The sequence below is a fragment of the Balaenoptera physalus genome, assembly GCF_965194825.1.
Source record: "Balaenoptera physalus genome assembly, chromosome: 12".
Lineage (NCBI taxonomy): Eukaryota > Metazoa > Chordata > Mammalia > Artiodactyla > Balaenopteridae > Balaenoptera > Balaenoptera physalus.
In genome coordinates this window covers 90,431,539-90,458,391 of record NC_138897.1, presented here as the reverse complement: position 1 = coordinate 90,458,391, position 26,853 = coordinate 90,431,539, and the positions used below count along the sequence as shown (strand labels likewise).

Here is a 26,853-nt window from a genome sequence, read left to right as displayed (position 1 = left end):
TTCTAGCATCTCTGCTCCAAGTGTGCTGCATTTACAGCGTCTCTGGCACTGTAATTCCAAGTCATATGTAATTCTAAGACTTCCTTCTGAAGCAGGGATGTTCTGACTTTCTAGTTTTCCACTCCAGCCCCCTTTCTCTAAAACAGGTACTTAAGAGTTGGTTTTTGCAAATCTCAAACTGGGTAAAATCCAGAGGAAAGTTGTCAGAATTAGCCAACAATGTTTTTCCCACTAGTTCTTATACCCACACACGAGTAGGCTGTGGTGTCTGATCCTCTTTTCCAGATTGTTCCAGAAAGGACCCTGGGGCCCTGTTCTCAAACCCTTCTCCCCTTCAGTTTGGCCTCTGGTTGCTCAGCAAGACCTGGGGCTCTGAGCCCAGCAGGAGAAGCCGATGGAATCTGGGAGTCAGAGACAGAGAGGGAGAGAGAATTCAGAATCTCTCGTCCACGGGGTGCAGGTGGCCAGTCCCATGGCCGCCCCGGCCTTCTAGGGGATAAGCGGAAGATCCAAATGGCACAAAAGGCTTTTGACCAGCCCAGACAGGACACTGGTCACTTTGTCCACCTCGGCCACTCACCGGAAGCTGCCTCAGTGTGGCCAGGAGCTCAGAGCCTGGGGCAGGGATGGATCTTCTCTGGGGACCGGGGCAAGGGAATGACGGTTCCATGCCTGTCTCCCTCTCCATCCTTCACTCTCGGGCACCCGTCTGGCTCTGTCTGGTCCCTTTGTCCTTGCTTCTGCGGAGTATGAGTCACACAGCCTCTTTAGTGCAGCTCACAGCTGTTCTCCAGCTCAGCTTCTCGCCCTCGACCACTTTTCCCCACCCTCCAGTAAGTAAGCAGTAACTACCATGGAGGTTCGAAGGGGCTTCACCGGCTTGGAGCACTTGAACTAGGGTATCTTCCACCCTGTCAGAGATTCAGAGCTGGGACAGTTAGCCCCATTTCTCAGATGAGGAAACTGGGGCCCAGAGAAGCCCACTGACTTCACTGCGATCACCTTGCTGGATGGATCAAAGTCGGGATTGGAACCCACGCCTTTTGATTGCCTCCTGGCCAAGACAAGACAGTGCTCGCCCCAGCTGTCTCGTTCGGCCTCCCCACCCCCCTTTTCCTCATCCCATTTCCCGAGTCACCAGCTGTGGGCTGGCTGCCCAGTTCCCTTATCTCTCAAATGCACCACCAGCCAGAGACACCAGAGTCCACATTTCTGGGCTGAACTGGTCAAGGGAACCAGAAACTGCCGCCTGTCAAAACAGTGTGCCCAGAAAACCTTCCAAAAATAGCTTGTGATCGAGCAGCTGCTGGCCGGACAGTCTGGGTTGGCACTGGCTGGGCAGGTCACGAGGGAGCGCCTGAGTGGCTCCAGCCTCATCCCCAGTGGACACCAGCACCAGCGCCCCCTTTGTGTGGTGCCCGGCTCTCAGTCCTGGGCTGACAGGTATACACGCAGCTGCTCGCTGCTGAGCAGGGGCGGGGGGCTGACCTGAGAGGCAGGCAGCTGGCAGGGGGCGCAGAGGCACAGCCAGGGAAGCTGCGATCGGAACAGCTGGCCTCACACACTGGAAAGGTTGGCCTCGGAGCAGGCAGCCACCCAAGTATCCGACGGTAGCAACAACAGGGCATTCTCTCCCTGTCCCCCTACCCACCGCCCTGCTCACTGCAGCCCAGAAATAGCTTCTTTACAAACGCCCACCTTCTTTACAGCCGCCCGTCACACTGCCTGCAATGCCACTGTTAGAACTTCATTTGGTTTGAGTCTTCCAGAAATAATTTGTCGCAGGGTGGGGCGGTGGCGGGGGCTCGGGGGAGTTTGAAACCAGCTACATCGTATCCAGGAGACAACTTTTGCCCAAAACAAGCCAGTCTTTTTTCATGGAAGTGGCTGTCCCTCTAGAGCATGCGGCTCCTGCAGCAAGGCACCTGGAATAGAGAGGGAAGGGGGTCGTCCGTTCCGGGATCCCAGCGAGACACACAGAGAATAGCTCGGCTGGAACACCCCAGGTGTCCCAAGGCCCTGGTGCATCAGTTTGGCCCCTGATTGGGCCCCAAAGGAAGTCCAGCATTTCCCAGTGGGCAAACATCTGTCCAGGCAGAATGCCCACCCCGCACATCTGGGGCCATCCCCCAAACAACGACTTTGTCTTTGGGGGCTCCCTGTTATGCTAGAGAGGGGTCCTGGTAAAGGTGGGTGCAGTACCTTGTGGCTTAGAGCCCCTGGAAAGCTATTGGTACCTGCTAGCCTGGCCCCTGGGGATTGGGCCCATTCATTTACCAAATGGAGCCCCTTCTTCTCGTTGTCTCTGAGAAGCCATCCACGTAGTTTTGCCAAGGTGCCAACACCCAGCTAGTCTGTGAAGTTGCGTCAAAGGTGATCCAGACTCAGAGAATTCTCAAACCTCATTTGAGATAATCATATTATATCTTTTCTCAGCCAACCTCTTTAAAAAAAAAAAAAGAAATCAAAGCTGTTCAAAATAAGCTCTGGAGGCTTAGTTGGAGTTTCTTCTTCATTTTCCTTGCCCAGACAAGGAACCGATAAGCATTCACTGTCGGCTCTGACTTACCAGTCGGGTGATGATGCAGGCTTTCTCCTGCCCGGCCCATCCTGGCTGCCTAACCTTCTCTCCTGGGTCTCTCCTGGCTGCCTTCAGGGCACAGAGCCTGCAGCTCATGGCAGCCGGGGGAGACGGGCTGGAAGACACCCAAGAGTGTCACCACGTAATCCCACGGCAGGTTTTGACACTTCCTACCCCACACCCAGGCCTGCGTTTTCAGCCCTTGAGGCCACCCTGTCTTCCCTACGTGGTTATCACACGCTGTATTCGTTTGCTAGGGCTGTTGTACCACAAACTGAGTTGGCTTAAACAACAGAGGTAGGGACTTCCCTGGCGGTCCAGTGGTTAGGACTCTGTGCTTTCACTGCCGAGGGCCCGGGTTCAATCCCTGGTCAGGGAACTAAGATCCCACAAGCCAAGTGGCGTGGCCAAAAAAATACAAAAAACAATAGAGATGTGTTGTCTCACAGTTCCTAGAAGCTAGAAGTCCAAGATCAAGGTGTTGGCAGGGTCAATTCCTTCTGAGGGCCATGAGGGAGAATCTGCTCCACGCCTCTCTCCTAGCTTCTAGTGGTTTGCTGACAATCTTTGGCCTTTATTCACTTGTAGAAGCATCATCCCAAACTTTGCCTGCATCTTCACGTGGCCTTCTTCCTGTGTGCGTGTCTGTGTCCAAATTTCCCCCTTTTATAAGGACACCAGTTGTATTGGATTAGGGCCACCCTACTCCGGTATGACCTCACCAAAACTAGTTACATCTACAAGGATTCTATTTCTAAATAAGGTGACATTCAATAAATAAATAAGGTGACATTCTGAGCTCCTGGGAGTTCGGACTTTTCAAAATATGAATGGGGGGCGTTGGGGGCCATAATTCCACATAAACCATAAGCAAACCCTTCAGCCGACCTGTCTGTGGAGTGTGTTTCTTTTTCATGCCGCCCCTGTTTTTACCTTCTCTGTGTCTATCTGTACTTTTCTAACCAGGATGTTTACAGCCATAATGCCCATGGTAGCAGCCGGACTGATAATAGATGACCCCACGCTGCAGCCTGTCCGACGACTTGTGTCCCTCGTAGGCACTGCATTTTTCTGGTTTCCTTTTGAGCTGTGCCTTTGGAATGTCTGTTGCAGCTACTGCTGGGGCTGGCCTGTCTCCTCTGGCCCCTTTAGCTGCATGGCCGTCACCTGCGTGTTCCCATTTGAAGTGGGTCTGGAGTGCGATTTCAAACGTGCCGCTCATGACGCTCCATCTGCACGAGTGAAGCCTCGGAATTCTCGGCTCTGTCACCAATAATTCTTTTTGTCTTTTCTGTTTCCATTCTAAAACGACCTTGTCCATGATCCAGTAAAGAAGGTCCTTTAAGTGACGGGTCAGTAATCAACGCCCACCATGACCCATCCCCCGCCCCGAGTGACACTAACGCTGTGTTTTCGATCTTCACAGCCTGGCTTTCTAAACCGCTTTGTTTTGCCAAGCCATAGTCAGCAAGCCATTTGATCTTGTTAAAACAGGAAAAGCAGAGGAGGAGACTTTTGTCTTGATTCTTTCTGTGTCCCCTTGGACAGGAAGTGGCAAGTGGCTTTCCTGCTTGAATCAGGTAGACATGACATGTAACAGTGATAAGCGCTACTGTCTTTCTGGCCAGCTAATTGCTTTGATTACACTATGGAAAGAGCTCACAAATAACCCAGAATGAGAAGAATGCCTTCATTTACCAGTACACATATTGGTTGCAGAAAAAAAGAGACTTTAGCTGGTAGGGAGAATTTCTCCAGACAGACTTGGCTTGCCCCAGCTTTACAGTGAAAGACCACTTTATTCCTGCTAGGAAGTTATTGTAGGATCCAGTAACCACAGAATAGGAAAATCATTTTCACTCAGATGTGATTAAAACTGAACTCCATAGGCCACAGCACTAAAAAACAAAAACAAAACAAACCAAAAAACGAAAAGGTAAACGGACAGAGGGAACTAAAAATAGTTGATCTGAAGCTTTGACTTCTTCAGGGGTTCCTTCCTATACCTGCCCCTGGAAAACATAACAGAGCTACTATATTTCTTACCAAGTTCAGAAACCAAAATTCAAGAGTAGGGGAACTTGGTAAGCGTAGAAAGAATCTTTAATTAGAGGCTGAGAGTACAGAAGGACAGTTGGCAGCTTAGAAAGGCCTTTGGGGAAATACTCAAAATAGGCCAACTCAGGTTTACTGGCCAGGGTCCTAGTCTATATGTTTAGGTGGAGTTTAAGCTGACTTACTGTTTTAAATGGGCCACATTATCAGCTTTTGGCCTGAGATTTCTACTTTTATCTTTTAGGCATCAATCAGATGGTTCACTCAGATTGATCAATGACCAATAGTCACAGCTGTTTTAAAAAGACCTCTTGGTCTACTTTAGCTGTTGCTATGTAGATAGTTACTGTGATAACTTCTAAAGGCTTTCACCTTTAAATTAAATCAGTTTTAATCACCATTAAATCAGTTCTTGTCACTTGTCCAAATTAATATTTCCCAAATTTCATTCACATACTATATTCATAATGCTCATCTAATCAGAGAACCGTGTATGCTATTCCTTAATACATATTTTAATTGCCTCATTTTTCTTAAGTACCTACTTTCACCTCATCCTAAGCTGTAGTAATATCCATGAAATTTGGGCTTTGATATGCTACTTACCTAGTTTCCCAATCCACATGAAATAAATAGTTACTTAAATTTAAAATATTCATCTCTTTACATCCGAATCGTCTTAAGTACCATATGGCTTTCAAGTATTCCTTTCTGTGCATCATTAAGGTAAAGAAACCCATGATGTATGTTTCCAGTAGCTTTTTATTTCCACTGGTCATGAGAAGAAATCCTCAGTAGTGCTTAAGGCGGGAGGTACATCACCTATGTGCACACCCTGCTCACACTGTGTCACCTCCAAGGTACTGTGACAATGACACGCAGAACGCCCTGCTGCTTTCTGGAATAACTTTGACCCGCACCCCGAACGTTTTCTTTCACACCTCGAGTTGATTTGCTCCCTCACGTTTGCTGCTGGCATTGCAAAAACTGTGACGTGCGTGGCCAAGGGCAGCCTCTCATTTCTTTCTTTCCCTTCTCAAAGGTTTAGCTTCTTCTCCCGAGATAAGAAGCGTCTGGCCAACACGCAGAGAAACGTGCGCATCCACGAGTCCTTTGGCCAGTGGGCCAACTGCCACCGCGACGACGGTTACACGGAGCAAGGACAGGAGGCCCTGCAGCACCTGTGACCGTGACCCACCTCTGTCCTTGGACCTGAACCACCAGCGCCTGCAACAGAACCTGGCCGCCTTGGGTGTCACACCCTCAAACCTGATCCCTCCAACAAACTGTCTGCTTTGAGGGAGCACGTCAAAAAACTGATGCCAAACTCTAAAGAAACGTTTATTTATACCAGGGCTATCACTGTTTCTAATAGATGACTCTGATCCCTTAGGATATATATTTAATAAGACCACGAGCGGAAGCTGACTTTTGCATTAACTTCAGTAACGCAAGCTTCGCCAGCTACATCACATGCCGCTATAATTGCTGTTTGACTTGCTTTGTATGAAATCATTTGCGTAGAGGTTTTATGATCACATTTGTCATACTTAAACGGGAGGCAGGGAAGTGGTAGGTTTTCATTAGTTACGTTCATGACATTGTCATGGTGGTAGCATAATATATAGGATGCATCGACTAGACAGGCAGGGCCTCTGAAGTCACAGGATGAGCTGGCCCAGCTTAGGCACAAAGCAAACGGAAAATAGGGAGGACAGTCCTCCCGCCCAGAAACTGGAGACAAGTCTGCAAGAGCCTGTGGTTCTCTATTGCACCTTGTTACTGATAATGCCTAGAGCATGTAGCAATGTTCAAGGCCAGTGCCTTGGAATCTGCTGTGAGTTATGCAGTACTAACCAAACAAAGTTGCTAAGGATGAGACATTGCAACATTTCTTGTGTGGATTCTTTTTTTCTTGGCGTCTTGTTTCAGCATTCACTGTGTCAAATACTTAGTCCCCTGCGAAGAAGAGAAATGTCCCAAAGCGGATTGGGTGTGGCGTGCGGAACCCTAGGGGATGCCAGATGGTGGGTAGGGTAGACTTGCCAAAGCAATGGCGGTGGGTGAAAAGATGGCTTGGGGACCAAATGTCTGTCTGACTCATGCGGTGCAGTGGAGACGGAGAGCCACATGCCCTGTCTGCAACTGGCAAGTTGGGGGGTTACCCAAATAATGCTTTCTCTCCACCCACGGAGCACCCGGGGTGCAAGACGGGGTGCTCACGGATTGAGAGAGGTACCATTTCCTAACAGGGCACTCAAGTGCATCTGACTGGACTGCTTTCTATACATTTTACTGTGGTTTGCCAAGAAACCATCAAGTCGGTTTATAGAATCTACATCAACTCCGTTTCCAGATCGCTGAGAAAAATGACCAGACACGATAATGTTGGTTTAGAGCAGTGGTTCTCCAACCTGACTGCCCATTAGAACTATTAGAGTTTATTCTCAGAGAGTATAAAAGCACGTGTGCTGAGGAATCCCCCTCCCCGCATCACCTTTGGTTGCCTTCCCCCTGGGGTGACCAGTGTTGGTAGTTTCCTGGGTGTCTTTCCTGAAATAATTTATAAATATACATGCAATCATGTAAAAAAAATAGATATATTTCTGTTCTCTTTTTACATAAATGGCAGCGTGTTATACACATGCTATCCCATACCTTTCTTTCCTTAGAATACCCTGGACATGACTTCACACCAGTATAAAAGACAGTGGGTCTCAACCAGGGGTGATTTTGGCCCCCAGGGATATTTGGCACTCACTGGAGACATTTTTGGTTGTCGCAACTGGGTGGGTGCTACTGTCATCCAGTAGGCCCCAGGGACGCTGCTAAATATCCTACAATGCATAGGACGGCACCCGATACCAAAGAATTATCCAGCCCCAAATGTCAATAGTGCCAAGACTGAGGAACCCTGGTTGACCATCGAGTGTAATTTGTTCATGTTTGTCCAGGCCCCACTGGTGGACACGTAGCTTCCAATCTTTCTGAAACAGCGCTGCATACTTTCACACACGTGCATCAGTCTGCAGAATAAACTAGCAGCAGAACTGCCGGGTCAGAGGGTATCCGCCTTTGCCATGTTGACAACTACAGTCCCTGACAGGGGGGTTCTACTAATTTTTTTTTTTTTTTTTTTTTTGGTTACCAGGGCCATTATAAGACAGCCCAAATGTCCAGGGGTGGGGACTGAATGTGCATATTTTTTCCATCCATCAGTATTCTGGTACTCAGGGTTGATAACCGCCAGCTTAGACTATGTAAACACTATGTAAACACTGCTGCCCCTGTGTTTCTTCTGAAGCTGTCTCACAACTCAGCTTCCCTGATGTGGAGCAGCTTGTTTACCTAATGTACCTACCAACTCTAGCCCATAACACACTTTGTAAATGAAATGTGGGTGAAATCATCAAGGTGTTCGTGCAAGGCGGTCTTCTGAGATTTAGGAGAATAGTAAAATTCTGCACTGGAAATTTACAAAGGAAAGAGCATATTTTTCTAAAACAGTTCTAACAGCTGACAGCAATTTTAAGATATCGTAGGTCCCCTATGTAACAATGAGATTCATACTCCTGATGCAAAAACCTAGTAATGAATGTGTGAGTCTTGCTACTAAATCAGACATTTACTTTACATGAGACATCCTGAATTTTAAGAACCTGAACTTTCAAAGACACAGCCATGGATAAAAGAAAAATGTTGAATGTCACTTTCTTGAAAAATCACATGAACAGTATGGTACTTATTCAAAGCTCTCAGAAGTTCAGGTCAATATATCCAGTTTCAAACAAACCAGAGGCCGGATGATCAAGAGGGAAAAGGCAAATCAGCCCATCGGAACTAGCTGCTACCCTTTCATTGATTTCATTTTCATTTCACTCTTACTTCTTTTGAACTTTCTCTTTTCCAAGGGCTGGAGGATTGCCATAGACCATAGCCCCAAAGCTCAGCAACTCTGGGTTTTCATTTTAAATGCCAGCCACCCCACCAAAAAGAGAAAAGGAAAAAAGGTAGTCAGCATTTGGCTCGAGAATGGAGTTATATTTGTTCAAGAGAAGCTGGTTGCTGACCCAGATCACTGCTAAGACTGGCTTTTGGTACTAAGTCTCTGGACATTCTCCTTGGATTCATTTTTCTATCTCATTTTTATTTCACTGCAGCAAACCCTGCACTATGGACATAAAGGTGGAAAACACACAACTTAGATGCTGACCAGATTTGGGTTCCCAGGAGTCACAGATCAGTGCAAATGGTTTTCAGTCATCACCTCTTTTTGCCAAGCCCTCAAAATGGTCATTTCCAATAGATGGGAGAAAAAGCAAATTCCGTACTGCCAAATTAAATGAGTGCTGGCTCCTTACACAGGCCTTTCTGTACAGATGCTGGTGACTGCAAAATTGTTTCTCAAGCTTATCAAATAATGGGTCCTTACAACTACAAGATGAAGGGAATTCCCTGGTGGTCCAATGGTTAGGACTCTGCACTTTCACTGCTGAGGGCGCGGGTTCAATCCCTGGTCAGGGAACTAAGATCCCGCAAACCGCCCATGAGCCCCAAAAAACAAAAACAAAAACTATAAGATGCAGAAGAGAAAATTCAAACTATCAGCGTGTTCATCTTGAACCTGCATTCCAGAGTCGAAAGAAAACGTACCCAACCCCATTATCATTAGTAAGTTTTTTCTGTTTTGTTTTTGTTTTCATCAGTAGGTTTTATTCAACCACTGGACTTGGATTCCGTATACAAGCAGTGCAGGTCTCCCCGCACTTTAACTGGTCGGGTACCTTCGTTTGGGTTTGGCAGGGGATGGAGTCTACTTACTTCTGTCCCTCTTCTCCCTCCCCTTGACCCTGTCGTCTCTGAAGTCCCTCTCTCTGTCCCAGTCACCTTCTGGCCACACCCGAGTTGATTCTTTTTCCTGCCACCTCTTCTCCCGGCCCCGGTCATGCTCCCGATCCCTCATCCTGGAGTCCCAGTGTCTTTCTCGGGATCGAGATCGCTCCCTTCTCTCCCTCTTTCCCTCTCGAAACTGGTCGTTTTTAACAACTGGCAGATTAATGGGTTTTCGGAAAGGCCGATCCCGCCCCCCAAATCTCAGCTGCCCAGATTCCTTTTTCCCCCCCAGGCCTCCTCCAAGTCGCCGAGGAATCCACCCTTTGAGAGTCCTTTCCAGTTCATAGTCCACAAATATCTCGTGTTGGTCAATAACCAGGCCATCGGCGTCCCGGTAAGCTTTGAGCAGAGAACGCTCCTCTTTGTATTCGATGAAGGCATAGCCCTTCGAAAAGCCCGTGACCAAGTCCCTCACCAGCCGAAGCCGCCGGATGTCCCCATAGCGGGAAAATACTTCCTTTAACTTCTCCTCTTTGGTCTGCAGGTTTAGTCTCGCCACGAACAGGGTGAGGAGGGGGTCTCCTGTGACGCCTTTGTTGGGGGCATATCGTGCCAGCATCGCCCTCCAGACAGCTCGATCATGTGGGTCCTCGTCGGTGCCATCAATGCTGCCAGCTTTAAGCGGGTCATACTCCTTGGCGATGGGCATCCAATCGTTCATGTTCTAAGGAGAAGCACAGCAAGCGTTTATGCAGCATCTACTGTGAGCTACGTATTCAATCCTTCCAACAACCCCATGAAGTAGATACTGCTTTTCACCCCTTCTTCCAACAGGGAAGGAAGAGGATTTTTCAGACGCTGTGGCCTCCCAGCTAGAAAGCAGGGGAGACAGTATCAGAGGCAGGCGGTGGGGCTCCAGAATGCTCTCACACACTCCTCCACCAACCCTCCCCGGAAGAAGCAGAGGGCAACGTGCCTGAGTTTGATGCATACGTGTATCATCCAGCTTAGCCACGGTAGGGCACACACAAGCTGTTATAACGTGGCAACACGGATCAAAATCCAGAATCAAAATCCAGGCTCGCTTTTCAGAGACTTTAAAATGGTCATAGGGAAACCAGCCTGGGAACTTCTGTGGAAAAGGGCATTTTTTTTTTTCCCAAGTTTATTTATTTATTTATTTATTTTTGACTGTGTTGGGTCTTCGTTTCTGTGCGAGGGCTTTCTCTAGTTGCGGCAAGCGGGGGCCACTCTTCATCACGGTGCGTGGGCCTCTCACTGTCGTGGCCTCTCCCGCTGCGGAGCACAGGCTCCAGACGTGCAGGCTCAGTAGCTGTGGCTCACGGGCCTAGCTGCTCCAGGGCATGTGGGATCCTCCCAGACCAGGGCTCGAACCCGTGTCCCCTGCACCGGCAGGCAGACTCCCAACCACCGCGCCACCAGGGAAGCCCCTGGGAAAGGGCATTTTAAAAAACTCTTTATGGGAGTTACCTGGCGGTCCAGTGGTTAGGACTCGGCACTTTCACTGGCGGGGCCCGGGTTCAATCCCTAGTTGGGGAACTAGGATCCCGCAAGCCACATGGCTCGGCCAAATATATATATATAAATAATAATAATAATAACATTAATAAAAATTAAAAACTCTTACTACCAAGAGTTTCAAACACATACCAATGTAGACAACGGCATAACCTTCCATGAATTTCTCACCCGGCTCCAACTATGACCAACACCTGGCCTGTCTTATTTCATCTGTGCTCCCCACATTCCCGCTCCCAGATTTTTTTTTTTTAATTTTTAAATATTTATTTATTTATTTAGGCTGCACTGGGTCTTTAGTTACGGCACGCGGGATCTTCGTTTCATTATGCAGGATCCTTAGTTGTGGCATGCGGGACTTCTTAGCTGCGGCATGAGGAATCTAGTTCCCCGACCAGGGATCAAACCTGGGCCCCCTGCATTGGGAACGCGGTGTCTTACCCACTGGACCACCAGGGAAGTCCCTCCCAGATTATTCTGATAAAGACTTTTTAAAAAAACAAAACTACACGGGAAAATGGTGCTCTGAATGCACCATTTTGCATCTGTCAGTAAACAGGGAGCAAAGCCAAAATGAGTGACCCAGCCACAGGCTCTTTAGTTCAAAAGGAAGATGGGGGACTTCCCTGGTGGCGCAGTGGTTAGGAATCCACCTGCCAATGCAGGGGACGTGGGTTCGATCCCTGGTCCAGGAAGATCCCACAAACTACGGGGCGGCCAAGCCCGCACGCCACAACACTGAGCCCACGCCCTGCAACTACTGAAGTCCATGCGCTCTAGGGCCTGCGTGCTGCAACCACTGAGCCCGCATGCTGCAACTACTGAAGCCTGCACGCCTAGAGCCCGTGCTCCACAACAAGAGAAGCCACCGCAATGAGAGGCCCACGCACTGCAACGAAGAGTGGCCCCCACTCGCCGCAACTAGAGAAAGCACGTGTGCAGCAACGAAGGCCCAACGCAGCCAAAATATATATATAAATAAATAAAAAGAAACTTTATATATATTAAAAAAAAAGGAAGATGGGATTTCTTCCCACTTCCCTAGCTCATAATACATTTATGCTTTGGAGCTTGAGAACTGATTGCAATGGTAATTTTAGTTCAGCAAGCACACTGCAACTGTCATTCATTCTGATAGAAGATCTTTCTATGTTTGTTTGAAAGAGGGTGGGTAAGTTTAAGTCTGACACATGATAATTGATTCTTGTGAATTTTCTTGAATAATTCGGTGCTTGCCAACATTTCAGACCCTGCTAGTAATCATGTGACCACCTCTGTAAAGCTTTAGAGCCAAGGCTGAAATATGTTACTTAAAAACCAGGGCTCTGTCGAATATATCTGGTGATCTTCATTCCTAACAGCATCTTTCCATGATATTTATTAAAATGGTATCTATAGTTTTCCCCCCCTCTCTCAAATTTTCCTCAAGGATCTTTTTTGTTTTTGTTCTTCAGTTTACAGGTTATGTAGGGGGAGTGATCACAGTGGAATTTCTTTTCCCAGTAAAAAAGTGAAACACCGGGACTTCCCTGGTGGCGCAGTGGTTAAGAATCTGCCTGCCAATGCAGGGGACACAGGTTCGATCCCTGGTCCGGGAAGATCCCACATGCCGCGGAGCAACTAAGCCTGTGCACCACAACTACTGAGCCTGCGCTTTAGAGCCCGTGAGCCACAACTACTGAGCCTGCGTGCTGCAACTAGAAGCCCCCGTGGCTAGAGCCCGTGCTCTGCAACAAGACAAGACACCACGATGAGAAGCCTGCGCACAAGGAAGAGCAGCCCCCGCTCGCCGCAACTAGAGAACGCCTGCGCACAGCAATGAAGACCAAACGCAGCCAAAAATAAACAAATAAATTTTTTTTAAGTTATTAAAAAAAAAAAAGTAAAACACCTACAGAATAAAACCCAAAGTCAATGAACTCAAGAATTCTGACTCTCACTTAGCCTCTCACCATATTCCATTGCAGAACCTGTTCTACCCAGGACTGCTCCTCATTCCTTGAACGTGCCCTAATCCCCTGGCTCCATGTCTTTCCTGGTGCAATTTCCTCTGCTGGGAATATTCTCTTCCTTTCCACCTCCCACATCTCCATTTGTGGAAATTCTACTGGTCCTTCCAAGTCTGGCTTCCAGCCTCTTCCCCATGAAGCAAATCCGTTGGTCCCACAGCTCATGGTACCTCTTCTGTCATACTGATCACGTTTTGCCCAACACACAATAAACACTCTTCACAATAAACACTCTTCAACCCAGTGTCCCCAGATCCTAGGACACTTCCTGATAAATGCTGGGGAACTGAACCAACTCCAAACAAAATTCACTGAACTTATTTTGGTCCAAATCAGACAAAAAGGACCACTTCATTGAAAATTGAAAGGCAGGGACTTCCCTGGTGGCGCAGTGGTTAAGAATCCACCTGCCAATGCAGGGGACACGGGTTTGATCCCTGGTCCAGGAAGATCCCACATGCCACGGAGCAACTAAGCCCGTGCGCCGCAACTACGGAGCCTGCGCTCTAGAGCCCGGGAGCCACAACTACTGAGCCCACATACCACAACTACTGAAGCCCGTGCGCCTAGAGCCCGTGCTCCACAACAAGAGAAGCCACCGCAATGAGAAGCCCGCGCACCGCAGCAATGAAGAGCAGCCCCCGCTCGTCGCCACTAGAGAAAGCCTGCGGGCAGCAACGAAGACCCAACACAGCCCAAAAATTAATTAATTAATTATTTTAAAAAAGAAAGAAAGAAAATTGAGAGGCAGGACATTACACCATCTGCCACCAAATTATAAAAGGAGGGCATATATGCATCTCATCATTAACAAGAAACTTTGGAGAAGACACCTCTCTGGTATCCTTATCAGTAAAAGGATGCTAAACAGCTAGAACAAGGGAAGGAGCACGAGAAGAGTGAGCCGCTTTTGGTCCGGTCTGGGCTCTGCCTCTAACTCACTTTGTGTCTTTTGTCTATTATGGCTGTAATTTCTCCACATGGGGGAAAAAAAAGAGAGAGAGATGACTGTGTTGTTTGGATCTCTGCTCTGGTATTCTCTAAATGGCCCTAAAATTAGTAAGATTCTAATCTTACTTCCTACCTCTATGGCAAGGTTGCAGGAAAAACAAACAAACAAACAAAAAATAGAGACCATAATAATTATAGTTAACCTGTATTGAACACTTAGGAGGTGCCAGGCACGGTGCTAAGCACTTAACTCCCCTCACCTCTCAACAATACCGGGACACACCCACTTCTTTTTTTTTTTTTTAACAGTAATTTATTTATTTATTTATTTTTGGCTGTGTTGGGTCCTCGCCTCTGCGCGAGGGCTCCCTCCAGTTGTGGCAAGCGGGGGCCACTCTTCATCGCGGTGCGCGGGCCTCTCACCATCGCGGCCTCTCCTGCTGCGGAGCACAGGCTCCAGACGCTCAGGCTCAGTAGTTGTGGCTCACGGGCCCAGCCGCTCCATGGCATGCGGGATCTTCCCAGACCAGGGCTCGAACCCGTGTCCCCTGCACCGGCAGGCAGACTCTCAACCACTGCGCCACCAGGGAAGCCCACACCCACTTCTATTACTGCCATTTCAGATGCCAAAGGTGAGAGGCAAAAAGATTGTCTTTTGTCCCAAATCACAGAAGTAGCCCAGCGGGGGAGTTAGAACCAAGGGCTTTTATTGACTCCAGAGCTTGAGCTCTTAACTCTTTCCTTAGGTAGCTGTCATAAAATATAAAGCTTGAGATGGGGTTAGGAAAAAGCAGGCCACGTCTGGGTGTCTGAGGCTGAGAGCCCCCCTCGCAGCCAAGTGGGAAAGGAACCCGTCCCCATTCCACAGGAAAAGGTCACAAAGATCCACCAAATAAAGCTGACATTGCTGTACACAATCAGAGCTCCTGTTCAAAGCTTTAACAGTTCCTCAAATTAAACTCTGGAAAAAAATTACAAAGGGATAAAAGATGAGTTTCCGGTTTTCTCCCTCACCTGCATGCTCCTATCAATACTAAATAGCAAGAGAAAAGCGGGCTTCACAGCTTCTCGTTAATCTTTCTAGGTGTATTTCCTCCGTTGCAACATTGCGTTGAGATTTTCTACCACCATCTCTCTGGATGTTTAGATTCTCGTCATTACTTCATAAACGGAGATGGGATGTGAGAGATGAATCGTGGAGGGTGGAGGTGGGTGGGGCAATGAACCATTAAAGACAGAAGTGTGGAAAGTGAAAAAGCACTGGATTGGGAGCCAGAACACCCAGGTGTAAGACCTAGTGTTATCTTGGGCAAAATTTAAATCACCTTTTAAATGCTGCTAAATGCCTCTTCACCGCGTTTTTTTGTGAAGATGAGAGAAGGTAGTGTCTTTGAAAGCGCTTTCTAATTATAAATTATTATACAAATAAAAGCTATTCTTAAGCAAACAAACAAAGCACTCGTCCCCAGGCTGAGTCTGCAGAACAGAACAACCGGCGCTTCCCACCAGCTGGGAAACAAACTGAAGGTGGGCGCCCAGAGCCGTCCGAGCACGCGCAGTGAGGCCGTGGACGCTAACGCGGAAGTCTCCGTGAAAAAGTCTATACTTCCGATCCGCCCCCCCACCCCTGCCCCGCAGCGCCTCCGTCTCGGCCGCCGGCCCTCAGGGCTGCCTTCCCCACCCCGTCACCATCTGAGGGGGCACAGGACGGAAGGGGCCATCCTACCAACCCAGCTGTCGCCCCCGCTCCCGGCAAAACAACCCCAAAAGGTCCCCCCTCCCCTTTGCCCGCTTTCAACATGGCGGCCCACGCACGCGCCGACATACCGTCCAGGCCGAATTCCCTCGTCCTTCTCGCAAGGGTGGGCCCTACTCCCACCAAACCGCTCCCGCTCACCTCAGCAAGGCTCGGGCTTCGTTTCCCACGGAGCCTGGTGCCGAGCTCGAAGCGACGGAAGATTCTTCCTCCTTGACTGACGGGACCTTTACATCGGAAGTAGCAGATTCGTCACGGGCCCTGTTTCCGTTTTTGCTTTTATTTTAAGAAATTTAATCACATGCCTTGAGTGTCGACTGCGTATCGTCTCCGAAGAGAATGAACTTTCCGTTTCTCTAAAATTTTTCACGAAGACAGAAACTGCTAAATTGAACAAAAGTTGAAAGACGATCGAATGTGCAGCTAGTTGTCTGGGAGACGCTGAATTTCTCTCCGTAGCGAAGAGGTGATTCAGCGCGATGCGAGTTTTAGTTCTTAGACTCACTTTGAGAATTTGATTAATATTGTGGGGTTTTTTTACTCAGAAAATGCGTATGCCGGTTCACAAGGAAACTTTGTACGTATGTTTTGCCAGAGTTTTTCTAACCCGTAAATTTAACACGTTCGCTTTCCACACAAGCAAAACAGTTCTTCAAAGTCAGTTTGGAGACTGACTTGAGAATCGCGTGGAAGCTGGTTTAAATGCCGTTTCCTGGGCCCCGCAGGGAATCAGTGAATTCAGAATCGCTGAAAATTTGCAATTTTTTGCAAGTCCCCAAATGACCCTTTGAGGACCCCTGCCTTTAGAGTCACGGTTAGGAAGCCCAGATTTAAAACCTAAGCGTGGGAGGGAGAGGGGAGAACCGTGTGGTCAGTAAATCTGTGTAGAACGGGTAGATGTATACATTCAGATTATGCTGTGTTTCTTTTTTGTTAGGTCAAAATATAAGGGTAGATTACGACTTGTGGTACAACTTGAAATGTCTTGATACAGTTGTGCTTTTCTTGATGAGAGTCTCGTGATTTCTTCAGCCACTCATTTTCTGATTAATTCTTACAAGTGGGTCATTTCTGCGAACAGCTGATCTCATTTTGATTCCAGTCCTATTCTTAGAAGGTAAGCCAATCACCAGCTACTAAGGATGTATTACTGCTACCTAGTTTTTATCAAATCTTTATTATGTAGGTGAAGCATAGGTTCTGAATATCTATAGCTTTCTTTCAAGTACATTTTCTTGAAATATATTAATAAAATGTATTGAGTAAAAAAATGAGCAATATCTATAGTTTAAAATTTCATATTTAGGACTTCCCTGGTGGTACAGTGGTTAAGAATCCACCTGCCAATGCAGGGGACACGGGTTCGATCCCTGGTCCAGGAAGATCCCACATGCCCCAGAGCAACTAAGCCCGTGCACCACAACTACGGAGCCTGCGCTCTAGAGCCTGCGAGCCACAACTACTGAGCCCGTGTGCCACAACTACTGAAGCCTGGGCGCCTAGAGCCCGTGCTCCGCAGCAAGAGACACCACCGTAATGAGAAGCCCGCGCACCGCAACTAAGAGTAGTCCCCCCCCTCACGGCAACTAGAGAAAGCCCGCGCTCAACAACGAAGACCCAGTATAGCCAAAAATAAACTTATATTTTTAATTAATTAATTTAATTAAAAAAAGAAATATTGTGGTCCCAGTATCTCTGCTCTGCTGGCTTATCAACGGAAGGCTTCTGGGAAAAGTGCATCCACAGCATGAATGCTGCTGCAGAGTCTGAAGGTGCTGCAGACATCTTTTAATATGCTTGGTGGCCTCTTGAAGGGTCATCTGAAAGGCATCTCCATGACTGCCACATCTATATAATTAAAGTTTAATTATATACAGAATTAATTATATAACAAAATACTTTATAAACCAAGCAGAAGATCTGAAGGGCAATGTGAACAACCCTACTAGAGATTTCTATAGAAGTTTCATATTAATACAATCTTTTTTTCCTTTTTCCAGTTTTATTGACATCTAGCACTATATAAGTTTAAGGTGACTTACATACATCATGATATGATTACCACAGTAAGTTTAGTGAGCATCTGTCATCTCGTATGGATACAAAATAAAAGAAATAGAAAAAAAAAATTTTTTCCATACAGCAGTGTTAAAAAGATATTTATCATATCATACATTACATCCCTAGTACTAATTTATAACTGGAAATAAGTACCTTTTGACTGCTTCTGTCCAATTCCCCCACCCCCAGGCCTCACCTCTGGGAACTACAAATCTGATCTCTTTTTCTATCTGTTTGTTTGTTTGTTTTGAAATATAACTGACCTACAACACTATGTTAGTTCCTGGTGCACAATATTATGATTCGATATTTCTGTACATTTCAAAATGATCACCACCACACTAATACCATCTTAAAGCAAACATTTAGCATCACCTGCCAGACACTGGGCTAAGCTCACTTCACTCTCTCAACAACTCCTTGCAGAGTGTATTGTTACCTTCCACGGTGGAGCAAGAGCTGGCCTGGAGAGTAGGGTGGAGGACATTAGTCCCTTGGTCGTAGTCTCCTTTAATGCTTCCCTCACCCACCTACACCGCCTCCCCACATGCACACCCCACCCTCCTATTCATCATTCATCACCCTGAATAAACATTTCACCTAAGTTAAAAAAAAAAAAAAAGTGTGCGGTTATGCAAATACCTACTGAAAACAAGTGCTCTGGGCACCACCCTTCCTGCAACCACATTATTTTCTAAAGACTTTCAGCTCCTAGAGATGAAGTCACTGACCCAGGATTGCAGGCATTTAAGCCAAAAGAGAACAGGAAGAAAGACATACTGAATGTACCACTCAGGAAATTAATGGTGCCACCAGTATTCAGAAGAGCATGAGACCTACTCTGCTTGATGTACCAAAATAGGACCACCAGATATTTGCTAATGGAACTTTCCTATGGGTGGAATTAACCCCCAAACACTTATGGTTCCATTTTTATGAAGCGTGACCCACCCACTACTTTTGTTTCCCATGTCATGTTTTCCTTTGCTTAACCGTGAGTAGGGCGATACCTTACTTTATGCTCCTTTTTGCAGTCAGTTTGGTTCCTACTTAAAAGCTGGGGGTGGGGAAAGCACAGCTGCACACTACTGCAGGCCTGTCTTAAATCTCGGGATGAGTGTTCCTGAAATTATTTTTTAAACTTCGTATAATGATGTATCACTTGGACTTTTTAAAAAGCTTTGTTGTACACATATTCTATGTGTGTTACTGATCCAGCTTTTCATATCTTGTTCCCGAATAATCATATGAACTTGGGGAGTTTCTCATACTTCATATTCTGGAGATAAAGTAGTTTATAATAGTCATAGTAATAATAATAGCCAACATGTATTGAGCACTTACCGTGTGCCAGACGCTGTCTAAAGCACTTCACGACAATCTTATAAAGTGGCTTCTATCCTTACCCCCATTTTATAGCTGGTAAGACTGAGCCCCAGAGAAGTAATTTCCTTGCCTAAGATCACACAGCTTGCAAGTGACAGAGCCAATCAAGATTTGAACAGTTGTGGTCTGGTCTAGAATCCACCTTGAACACTATACTATCACTCATACTTTTTCAAATTTGAGGGTGCATGTGCATCAGAATTACCTAGAGGGCTTGTTAAAACACAGATTGCTGGGGCCCACCCCTAAAGTTTCTGATTCAGTGGGTCAAGAATTTGCATTTCTGAGAAGTTTCCAGGTGATGCTGATGCTGCTGGTCTCGGAAACACACTTTAAGAACCTCTGCTGGGTGAAAAAAGAAACAGGCCCCAAATGGAATCACTTGTGCTAAGCTCCACGGCAGCAAAGTAAAACTTAATATATAATTTCAGTTTCAGCCTCTCCCAGGGGTGGAATTTTAAACCAATCAGTCTGGAATTTCCTGATCATCCCTAGTGAGGTAATCTGCCTGATAGACTCCCCACTTTTACCCCCAAGGGAAGGTGACCTTACCTGAAATAATCCTTTGTTTATGACTTCCTTGTCTTATCCCCCTTTTCTACCTTTAAAAACCTTCCATTTGTACAGCTCCTCTGGAGCTCTTTTCTACTTGCTAGATGAGATGCTACCCAATTCATGAATCGTCAAATAAAGCCAAGGAGATCTTCAAATATACTCAGTTGAATTTTTTTTTTTTAATATTTATTTAGGGGCTTCCCTGGTGCAGTGGTTAAGAATCTGCCTGCCAATGCAGGGGACACGGGTTCGAGCCCTGGTCTGGGGAGATCCCACATGCCGCGAACCACCTAAGCCCGTGAGCCACAACTACTGAGCCTGCACTCTAGAGCCCGCAAGCCACAACTACTGAGCCCGCGTGCCTAGAGCACGCAACAAGAGAAGCCACCGCAATGAGAAGCCTGAGCACCGCAACGAAGAGCAGCCCCCGCTCGCCGCAACTAGAGAAAGCCCACGCGCAGCAACAAAGACCCAGTGCAGCCAAAACTAAAATAAATAAATTTAAAATATTTATTTATTTATTTATTTATTTAGTCTGCACCGGGTCTTAGTTGTGGCTCACAGGCTCTTCATTGTGGCATGCGGGATCTTTAGTTGCGGCATGCAGACTTCTTAGTTGCGGCATGCATGCGGATCTAGTTCCCCGACCAGGGATCGAATCCAGGCCCCCTGCACTGGGAGCATGGAGTCTTACCCACTGGACCACCAGGGAAGTCCCGAATTTTGTTTTTTAACAGCTGTAATTCAGAATTGTTTTCGTAATTTCCCAACGGAGAGAGAAGGGTCATGATTATCTACCAACAGATTGTCCAATTCTATGAGGGATCTAAGAGTTAAGATCATTAACACTTGATAATAACAGCCAGTGTCCACTGATGCTTATGATGTGCTGGACACTGGATGAGGCACTTTTCACGAATTATCTCATCTAATCCTCACACCAGTTTTGGGGAATACTTTATTTTTCCAAGTTGACTGTAGGAAATGGGGATTTGGAGATTAGAGAATTTGATCAAACTTATGTACCAGGAAGTAACAACTGTGAGGTTCAAGTCAAAGACTACTTAACTCCACAGCCCTGTTGGCTACTACATTACAGTCCTGGCACATAGTAGGCGCTCAGTAAATAAGCTGTCAAATGAATGAACAAAAGAATCTTTTTTTTTTATATCAAAATCCTAGTTACTCAATGGAAGACACTTTGACTTTTTAAAAGTGCGATTTACCAGGTTTCACTGTGTAACAAAGAAGGAAGGAAGATATGGTGCCTTAGAGAATGAATTTCTAGAGAAATTTCAAGGCAGAAGGAACTTTTGAAAAGGACAGTGGTGCAGAAGAGATTCATACCAGCAGTGGTGGCTGGGGATCCTGATGGTAAAAACTAAATGCAGCAACATTAAATTCTTTCTGATAAGCATTGCTCTGCGAAGGCTACATTCCAACAATGATGTTCGGTGGTTTTTAGTCTATTCACAGAGTTGTGCAACCATCACCACAATCTAATTTTAGAACATTTTCATCACCCCAAAAAGAAACCCTGTCTGCATTAGCACTCACTCCCCATCCCCCTCCCCCAGCTCTAGACAACCACTAATCTACTTTCTATCTCTATGGATTTGCTGTTGTGCACATTTCATGTAAATGGAATCATACAGTAGGTGGCCTTTGTGGCTGGCTTCTTTCACTCCGTAAAATGTTTTCAAGGTTCATCCACATTGTAGCATCTGTCAGTGCTTCATTCCTTACCTCCTTACCAGCACTTTATTGAGGTATAACTTACCTAAAGGAAATACACAGTGTTAAGCATACAGTTCCACAATATTTCACCTACGTATATACTCATGTGACCTTCACCAAGATCAAGATGTAGCCCATTTTCATCACCCCATAGAGTGTCCTCATATGTTAAAAGAAGGAAAACTGGTAAAGTACACATAAGATAAAATTTATTTTACAACCTTAACCATTTTTAAGTACAGTTCGGTAGTGTTAAGTACATTCGTATTGTTGTGCAACCAAACTCCAGAACTTTTTCACCTTACAGAACTGAAACTCTATACCCACTAAACAACAACCCTCCATTCCCCCCTCCCCCCAGCCCCTGGCAACCACCATTCTACTTTCTGTTTCTATGAGTTTGTACACTAGATATCTCATATAAGTGAAATCATATAGTATTTATCTTTTGGTGACTGGCTTAGTATTTATTTATTTATTTTTGGCTGCATCAGGTCTTGGTTGCAGCTGCGGGATTTTTTTTTTTTTTTTTTTTTTTATGGCTGTGTTGGGTCTTCCTTGCTGTGCGCGGGTTTTCTCTAGTTGCGGCGAGCGGGGGCTACTCTTCGTCTTGGTGCGCGGGCTTCTCATTGCGGTGGCTTCTCTTGTTGCGGAGCACGGGCTCCAGGCGCGCAGGCTTCAGTAGTTGTGGCGCACGGGCTTAGTTGCTCCGCGGCATATGGGATCTTCCCCGACCAGGGCTCAAACCCATGTCTCCTGCATTGGCAGGCGGATTCTTAACCACTGCGCCACCAGGGAAGTCCCTCATTTATTTATTTTCTTTAGTTTTTTGGCTGCATCGGGTCTTAATTGCGGCACGTGGGATCTTCATCGAGGCATGCGGGACCTTTTGTTGCAGTGCGCAGGCTTCTCTCTAGTTGTGGTGCTCCGGCTCCAGAGCACATGGGCTCTGTAGTTTCCGGCACGCGGTCTCTCTCGTTGAGGCGCGCGAGCTCAATAGTTGTGGCGGCGCGCGGGCTTAGTTCCCCGACCAGGGATCGAACCCGCGTCCCCTGCATTGGAAGGTGGATTCTTTACCACTGGACCACCAAGGAAGTCCCAAAAGATAATTTTACTTAAGTCAAACTGAGGATTATAACCCAAGAGACAGACTCTCAGAGGCTCTGAGAACTGTTCTGCCTATTAGAAGTCGAAGACACAGTCATAAACCTTTTTGAGACAAAGGATCATACATCAAAATGACATACTGACATTTTACATAAACTTCACCAGAGATACATAGTCCAGGTAAGCAAGCAATAAGTGACCATGACTCCCTACAGAGTTTGGAAAGAGTGCTAATCTTTTAAGCAGTTACATTGCTAGCATCAGAAGAAAGGGAAGAAAAAGTTGACCTTTGTGGTCAAGCAGGCATTCCCACCTTTGAGGAGGTCTGGTTAATGTATAATGCAAATGTACATGGCACATGAGAGAGGGAGGGAGGAGGCCCAAATGGACAGAGAATTTTATGTTTAAGTTTTCTTGTCCTGCCTTAAAATATAAATTTTATTTCATCAATGTAGTCCAGTTTATCTATTTTTTCTTTTGTTTCTTTTTCTGTGTTTTGTAAGGACTCATTGCCAAATCCATTGACATAAAGCTTTTCCACTATTTTTCTTCTTAGAGTTTTAACAGCTTTAGGCCTTTGATCCATTCTGAGTTAATTTTTGTATACGGTGTAAGGTAAGGTATGTCACACTTTAGCATGTGGGTATCCAATTTTCCCAACACCATTTGTTGATAAAACTATCCTTTCCCCAATGAACAGTCTTGGCACCCTTGTTGAAAATAATTTGACCATATTTGTGAGGGTTTCTTTCTGGACCTTCTCTTCCTTCATTCCTTTTTATGAGTGAATAATAGTCCATTGTATGGATATACCATATTATACTTATGGTAAGCATAATATTTCTCCATATTTAATTACAGGGTGTCGTCAGGTCTGTGATTAATGGATTACTGAGCCCTTGCCCGGGGCCTTGTTTGATCATTAAAACATTGTACCATTGTACCCTCTGAAAATAGTGTCTGTTTTGTTTGTTTGCTTTTGGTTTGTCCACTCTCCATTTTGACTCCACAACTTCACTGTGGAGATCTGGTACACCTACCACGAAGAAAACTGCCAATACATTCCTGGGAAAGACAAGCTCCATTGTTGGATTGTCTGCCTATGACTATTACAAACCCTGTATTAAATCTAAAATAACCCGTTTTGTAATCCACACTGCTAATATTCTCAGTAATACCCTGTGTAGCTGCAGAATGTTTTCTAATTTCAAGGCAGTGATTTTTGTCTTATCTATTACTCCTCCTTCCCCAACCCAAGTGGCAAGCGTCTGGCACACAAGCTTAGTGTTTGCTGGAGGGAAGAGTGCAGAACACCCGCTAACACTTTCTGAGCCTTTCCTAAGTGCTTTTTGTCAGTCGTTGTCTCATGATCTCATACATTCCTCACAACAATCCTACTCCGTAGGTCCGGTTATTTACACAGGAGTAAAGTGAGGCTCGGAGAAGTTCAGTAACTTGCGAAGGCTACGCGCTGGTCAAGTGGAGGAACCCAGGAGAGAGCCAGGTGCATAGCGCAGGGAATCTCCATTTAACTGAGGGTCAGATGCCGCCGGTCCCGGTGACAATAGGCCTGGAAGCTCTGCGCAACACAGACTTCTGGACTCCCGCGCGCTGCCACCAACTGCTGTTTTCTGCTTTGCCGCAGGCTTCAGAAAATATTCTCAGAGACCGGATCTGCCTCCCCGTACCATGCAAATTCTATGGCTGGAAGACCTGAGTGCAGAAAGGGAAGAGTTGTGTGCTTTTTAGCCTCCTTCTCAGAATGCGGTGGAAACTCCGCCCCTGTCTCCGTGGAAACCCGGCTTCTGCGGTGGCTGTCACCAAGGGCGGAGCTGGGGTCGCTGCCCCTCCCCCTGTCTGCAACAGCTCTCGGGCTGGGAGCGATCACTGTCACCCCTTAACCTCTCTGTTCCTCTTCTCGGCGGCCCTCCCTTTCCCTTGTCCTTTCGTGCCTCAAATCACATCCTGGAGCCCGCACTCCCGCACGGGCCTCCGCTGGGACGGTGCACCCGGAGTCCTGGCCTGCGAGCTGCCCTGCGTGGCCTCCTCCTACAGCCCCTCTCCGGGCCCACCCCTCGGCTGCGCTGATTGGCTGCTCCTGCCCCGCCCTGAACAGGCTGGGTCCTTTACCCCGCGGAAAGTTTTCTGTGCCGCGAGGAAGCTGGACGTTCGGAGACTCCGAGAAAGCAGCTCCGGAGGCTGCAGAGGTCTGGGTGGCCATGGAGGAGCCCCCTTTGCGAGAGGAGGAAGAGGAGGAGGGGGACGAGACTGGCCCCGAGGGGGCCCTGGGCAAGAGCCCCTTCCAGCTGACCGCCGAGGACGTATATGACATCTCCTACGTGATGGGCCGCGAGCTGATGGCCCTGGGCAGCGACCCCCGGGTGACACAGCTGCAGTTCAAGATCGTCCGCGTCCTGGAGATGCTGGAGACGCTGGTGAATGAGGGCAGCCTGACGGTGGAGGAGCTAAGAATGGAGCGGGACAACCTCCGGAAGGAGGTGGAGGGGCTGCGGAGAGAGGGCTCGGCGGCCGGCAGGGAGGTGAGTGCGGGGAGCGGCCACTGGCAGGGGGGGACGCTTTCTTCTCTTGAACATCCAAACCCCTCAAAACAAATCACTACGAGTATGCAGTCCTCAGATTAGAAGCGTTAAGATGGTTAACATTAATCGAGCACTTGCTTGGTGCTGGACCCTGTGCCGAGTGTGTTCTAAAGCAACGGCTTCCAGCATTTTTGACCAGGACCTTGAGCAGTGGTTCTCAAGCTTTAGCAGCCATCAAAATCACCTTGAGTGTTCGTTAAAACACAGATTGCCCGGCGCCAGCTGCAGAGTTTCTGACTCAGTAGGTCTGCAATGGGACCTGAGAATCCGCATTTCTCACAAGTTCCAAGATGATGCTGATTCTCTTGGTCCAGGTTTCACACTTTGAGAATCTTTGACCTAGAGTAAGAAATACTTTTTTAACCAAAGAGAAATTAGTACTTAAGACCACAAAAAGATACATATAAGAATATTCAGGGCTTCCCTGGTGGTGCAGTGATTAAGAATCTGCCTGCCAATACAGGGGACACGGGTTTGAGCCCTGGTCCGGGAAGATTCCCACATGCCGCGGAGCAACTAAGCCCGTGCGCCACAACTACTGAGCCTGTGCTCTAGAGCCTGTGAGCCACAACTACTGAGCCCGCGAGCCACAACTACTGAAGCCCGCACGCCTAGAGCCTGTGCTCCGCAACAAGAGAAGACACTGCAATGAGAAGCCCGTGCACCACAACGAAGAGTAGCCTCCACTCACCGCAACTAGAGAAAGCCCGCACACAGCAACAAAGACCCAACTCAGCCAAAAATTAATTAGTTAATTAATTCTTTTTAAAAAAAGAATATTTAAAGCAGCTTTATTCATAATTGTGCCAAACTGGAAACAATCCAAATGGAAAAGAGGAATCAATTTTTTAAATTGTGGTATGTTCATATGATGGAATACTACACAACAATGAAAAAGAGCAGAGTAGTGATACACACAACTGTATGGATGAATCCTACAGATACTACATTGAGAGACAGAAGCCAGGTACAAAAGAGAGCGTCCTGCATGTGGAATTCAAGAACAGGCAAAATAATCTTTACTTATAGAAGACAGGTTGATGGTAGCCCTGGGATGGGATGGGAGGGAGCAGGAGGGAAATTTATAGAGAATTAATCCAGGTGTGGTTACATGGGTGTACACATATGGTAAAAATCGTCAAGCTATAAACTCAAGATTAGTGCATTTTTCTGTATATATGTTGTACCCCCATTTTACAAAATTACATTTTACATTGATATCCAGTATTGATGAAACAAAAGTTTCAACAATTTACCCTAACTCTCCCTTACTAAACATGATGTACAGTCATACTTTCCTATTCTATTTTTATGAATTTTTAAATTATTTTGCAACTCACTGAATTAATATCATGACTCACTAGTGAATCTCCAGCTACAGTTAAAAAAAAAAAAAAAAAAAACTGCCCCAAGGGGATTATCTCATTTAATCCTCATACTATTATTATTCCCATTTTACAGAATGGAGGCATAGAACAGTTAAGTAATTTGCCTGAGGACTTAACAACAAGTAAGAGGTGGAGGCAGGATTTGAGCTCAGAAATGCTAGTCTTAACCACACTGTACTAAAATACAGACCTATGACCTTTCTTGTAGTAACATTTGATGAGTGACTGCACTGCGTGGGCTCTGGAGCTATGGCGCTAAATTAGACAAGGTCCCTGCCTTCACGGAGCTTCTCAT

At 46.6% G+C, this 26,853-nt stretch overlaps 3 protein-coding genes and 1 long non-coding RNA gene across 17 annotated transcripts in view; 3 read left to right on the top strand and 1 right to left on the bottom strand.

Moving 5' to 3' along the window:
* Positions 1 to 6,525, top strand: part of RILPL1 (Rab interacting lysosomal protein like 1) — a 44,312-nt gene extending 37,787 nt beyond the window's left edge. For 2 of the 7 annotated variants that reach the window (XM_082418288.1, XM_082418285.1), the window contains one exon: positions 5,679 to 6,525. In XM_082418288.1, coding sequence (XP_082274414.1) covers positions 5,679 to 5,823 — 145 coding nt within the window. In that variant the 3' untranslated portion in view covers positions 5,824 to 6,525. Of the gene's footprint in view, positions 1 to 3,547; positions 3,636 to 3,909; positions 3,934 to 4,075; positions 4,162 to 5,678 lie in introns of all 7 variants that reach the window. The other 5 variants (XM_082418287.1, XM_082418283.1, XM_082418284.1 and 2 more) reach the window with 5 other exon arrangements.
* A 1,806-nt stretch (positions 6,526 to 8,331) lies between these two features.
* SNRNP35 (small nuclear ribonucleoprotein U11/U12 subunit 35) lies at positions 8,332 to 16,012 on the bottom strand. 2 transcript variants are annotated; one of them, XM_082418347.1, is made up of 2 exons: positions 15,866 to 16,012; positions 8,332 to 10,193 (listed from the first exon to the last, which is right to left on the bottom strand). In XM_082418347.1, the coding sequence occupies exon 2, from the start codon at positions 10,188 to 10,190 to the stop codon at positions 9,450 to 9,452; it is 741 nt and encodes a 246-aa protein (XP_082274473.1). In that variant the 5' UTR covers positions 10,191 to 10,193; positions 15,866 to 16,012; the 3' UTR covers positions 8,332 to 9,449. The 2 variants fall into 2 exon arrangements, with proteins under 2 accessions (XP_082274473.1, XP_082274474.1); XM_082418348.1 differs by having other exon boundaries at positions 15,796 to 15,971.
* On the top strand, positions 10,201 to 12,864 carry LOC309640111. The gene is made up of 2 exons (XR_014252036.1): positions 10,201 to 10,485; positions 12,463 to 12,864. It is a non-coding gene; the product is annotated as an uncharacterized lncRNA (long non-coding RNA).
* Positions 16,013 to 16,068: 56 nt separating the features above from the next.
* Positions 16,069 to 26,853, top strand: part of RILPL2 (Rab interacting lysosomal protein like 2) — a 31,013-nt gene continuing 20,228 nt past the window's right edge. For 6 of the 7 annotated variants that reach the window (XR_014252002.1, XM_082418354.1, XM_082418350.1 and 3 more), the window contains exons 1-3: positions 16,179 to 16,301; positions 16,662 to 16,841; positions 24,216 to 25,110. Coding sequence is in view for 6 of the 7 variants with exons in the window: in XM_082418354.1 (XP_082274480.1) it covers positions 24,790 to 25,110 (321 nt within the window). In the remaining variant the exon portion in view is untranslated. Of the gene's footprint in view, positions 16,302 to 16,661; positions 16,842 to 24,215; positions 25,111 to 26,853 lie in introns of all 7 variants that reach the window. The other variant, XM_082418351.1, reaches the window with a different exon arrangement.